Here is a 3,503-nt window from a genome sequence, read left to right on the forward strand (position 1 = left end):
GTTGTTATGTATGTATATATATATATATATATATATATGCTTAATATAAACTGTATACATGTTAAGGCGCGAGATTCGAAACTGAAAAGCATTACAGCATTCAGGTTGATCGCATTGCGTTCAGCCAAGAATGTGCCCAAAATTGTCACTACCTCAGATGTTTGATTTGCTGGATGGGGCAATATATTTATTCTTGCTGCCATATACTGCCTTCGCTATCGGCTGGTACACTATCCGTCAAACTTCTCCAATCTGTCCGTGACAAAGGATGTGAGTGTATCGGCGCACTTGAAGTACAGAGTATCCTGGGCATTGTACATGCGGCAGTTGTCCAGCATTAGGTGCACATCGTGGGCAAACGTGTCCTTATTCTTGTAGTACCCAGCTTGCAGTCTGAGTGCGATTTCGCTGAGATCGATGGGGTTGGAGATAATTTGGTAATAGTCTGGTACCAGAACCGGGTCAACGGGCTCGAAGAAGGGCCAGGCGCTGGAATGGTGCTGCACGAGAGAGGGAGGAAGGAAGCACCGGAAAACAGAGGAGAAAATAAAGGCTGAGAATTGTTGGAACACGTCCTTTGAACAAAATACGATAGGCACGACGATGTACGAGACAATCTCCTGATCTGTACTTTTTGACTCAGAGGAACGAATAGAAATCAATGCAGCCGTAGCTGAATGAGGGGGTCAGTTCTGAAGTACAAGTTGAATTGGGAACTACTTCAAAGCAAGCTGCACTAGCATGTGTGATAACAAAGCCTGGTGCTTTGCCTTTACAGGAAATATGGGCAAACATACCTTTATCTCGTCGTAGATTTTCCGCAGTTTTATTGCTGTGTCACTGTGTAGGACACAGTCGCAAGTGTGCAAGAGTGCAAATTTGAATTAGTGAGGATGCATAGGACTGTGATGGGCGGTGTTCTCCTATTTGCATCCACAGGTGTGACCGAAATTTACATGGTTGCCACATACACCACGTTGATTGTGGTATTGAAGAGCCGCTGTGTAGCGGCTATTCATTAAAGCACACAGAATTTAATGGCAAAATGTAAACATAATTAACAGTGTATCCCATTCTTCGTTTTACAATCACGTGCACATGCTGCTTCTTACATACACGCTTGTATTCAAACTGCCTATGTATAAAGCACGCACCAACACATGGCAAAATGTGAAAGTATATAAAGATGAAGCCATTTGTTCATTATTCATGCATGTGTATACGCATTTTACATGCACGCCTGTATTCGAAACCCCGGAAGACATACCTTGCGCTGCCGCTGTACCCATATCCGCCTTCAACTGTAAGGTATTGAAAGGAAAAACTTGAGCTAAAGGCACGCCAGGGACCAAAAATATATCATATCCGCCTAACAGCAATTCAGGGATGAACCTCTCATACGGAGAAGTGCACCTATGTCTTAAATCAACAGATATCTCGTGCGCATAGGCACAGCTAGCAACTCAGGTGACACGCGTATAGACTCTAGTATATATTGACTGTTTTAGCATCTTAGTCTCTAAAATACACGAATCGACATCAGGATATACACATACCCACACCCGGGATAGCACGAATCTGATTCTCTGTCGGCTCAGCATCAGCCTCGGGAAAGTGTGTGATGCCAGGATACACCACGTGTGAGCGGGAGAGTGTCTGTACCTTGCGCAGCACTTGATCGCGTTGTAGGCGGAGAACGTTGGGCAAGTCCACATGATGCACCCAGGGCACGATCATGTACTGAGATAAAGACCAATAGAAGCATGTAGTGTTTGATCAAAGACTGGACTGAATACATGGTCGAGTTGGTATTGACCACGTACCGGATATGTGACGAGCTTAGTATATGATTCCGCATGGTGTGAGAGAGAGTCCACAGTTTATAGTCTACGTCAAAAAATAGAAACCGGGTACCCATACCCGTCCGGTCAACGTCTCATCCATGCGGACAACACTAATATAGCGGACAACACTAATATACATTGCATATAACACATGATTGCCACACATGTGTGATGAAACCAACACACGCCAGTTCAACGAGGATACATGCTTGACGAGCAGAATGAAGCGAGTCATGCACATTAGAACAAGTACCTCCATCAGAAGTCCGCCGTCGTAGTCCTTAATGTACCCCACGTAGTTGCCTGACCTGATGGTGATCGCTGAGGTGAAGCCCTAAATGTAATTGCCGAAATGAAAACGTGCTTGTCAAGTTCTATAGAGCGCATGGCTAATGGAGACTGCCGTACCCAGCAGATCATTGAAGTGGCGAAAGCAGAAAGACTTCCCAGTAAGACTCGCTTGTCAATCTAAACGAGGAGCGTGCGAACTCGACTTAACTCCATGAAAAAGCGCCCTCGTTAACAAAATAAAGAAAGGGACAATACCTGTTTCTCAAAGTATCCAATGGCAAAGTTGTCCGCGTACGTGAGGAAGTAGAAAATGTGCTTCCCGATGACCCAGTGTTTCAGCTGGTTCATGATGAGCGTGCCATAGCCCTGAATTGGAATCCGTTAATGGTTAATGTGTGAGTGACACCGCGGTACATAGCTGTGCTACACTTAATGTGCTATATAATCGAGTGTCCCAGAAAAAAATATACATAAGTGTGGATGCAGACTTTGAACGCACCTTGACCACTTTTTAATAGATATGATAGATAGCGATGTTTTAAGAAGAAGAAAAATACATACCTTGACCTGCTCGTCCGAAGAGACGGCACAGAACACGATTTCAATAAAATTTTGCTTCGGAAACATCCGGAATACGATGCCCCCCATCACCTTGCCCTTCTTCAGCAGAAACAATCCGGTATGTTTCCTGTCGAAAACCAAACGAGTAATGTACTGCCGAGGCATGCGTGGTAGCTGTCGCGCGAATAAGTTCCTGTGCATGATAAGACGTTTGTTGTTAGCTCACGTGTACCAGCAATACGCGTCCATAGAGCCCAAAGAATGTCAGACCTGTAACGTTTATGTGCAACTTACTTCGCCTCTGTGAGCCAGATGAGGTGCTGCCGGTTGATATCAGGCTTGTTCTGTATGACCTCGAACGTAAGGATGCCTTCTTCCATCTCTCTTCGAGTTCGTGTAGAGCCAGCGCTTGCACTGGGTGCATTAACCTGCACCTGGGCAATAAGACGGATACAATCCCATGCAAAAGATCAATGGAGGTTTCAACCAGTGTTTATATATGGTTAGAAATATTTGTGTCCAATTGCATAATTGTATGAGAGTATGACCATATGAGTCTGGTTTATGTATGAATATTTGCGTGTGTGTGTATGTCCATATCAGGCTTAGACTAGTATGGGGACAATACTTGTCCTCATACTAGTGTTTGATTTAGTACACGTGCTTTGAAAAATAAGAAAAACTGCCCAAACTCAGACATGCAGAAAACGAAAGAAATTGATTACATACTCTTATGTATTCACAGGTAAAAAAATGATAAGATTTGTAGAAGTATACTTTCGATTGGATACATAAATCTACCTATAA

At 43.8% G+C, this 3,503-nt stretch overlaps 1 protein-coding gene across 1 annotated transcript; it reads right to left on the reverse strand.

Annotated features, from left to right (window-relative positions):
- Positions 1-230: 230 nt before the first annotated feature.
- Positions 231-3,132, reverse strand: SARC_13527 (hypothetical protein; the record flags this gene model as incomplete). Its single annotated transcript, XM_014292340.1, has 8 exons — positions 2,991-3,132; positions 2,697-2,889; positions 2,391-2,501; positions 2,098-2,178; positions 1,557-1,740; positions 1,268-1,301; positions 798-840; positions 231-500 (listed from the first exon to the last, which is right to left on the reverse strand). Exons 1-8 carry the CDS (start codon positions 3,074-3,076, stop codon positions 231-233), a joined length of 1,002 nt encoding a protein of 333 aa, XP_014147815.1. The 5' UTR covers positions 3,077-3,132.
- Positions 3,133-3,503: the final 371 nt, after the last annotated feature.

This window comes from Sphaeroforma arctica (genome assembly GCF_001186125.1).
Source record: "Sphaeroforma arctica JP610 unplaced genomic scaffold supercont1.3394, whole genome shotgun sequence".
Classification (NCBI taxonomy): domain Eukaryota; class Ichthyosporea; order Ichthyophonida; genus Sphaeroforma; species Sphaeroforma arctica.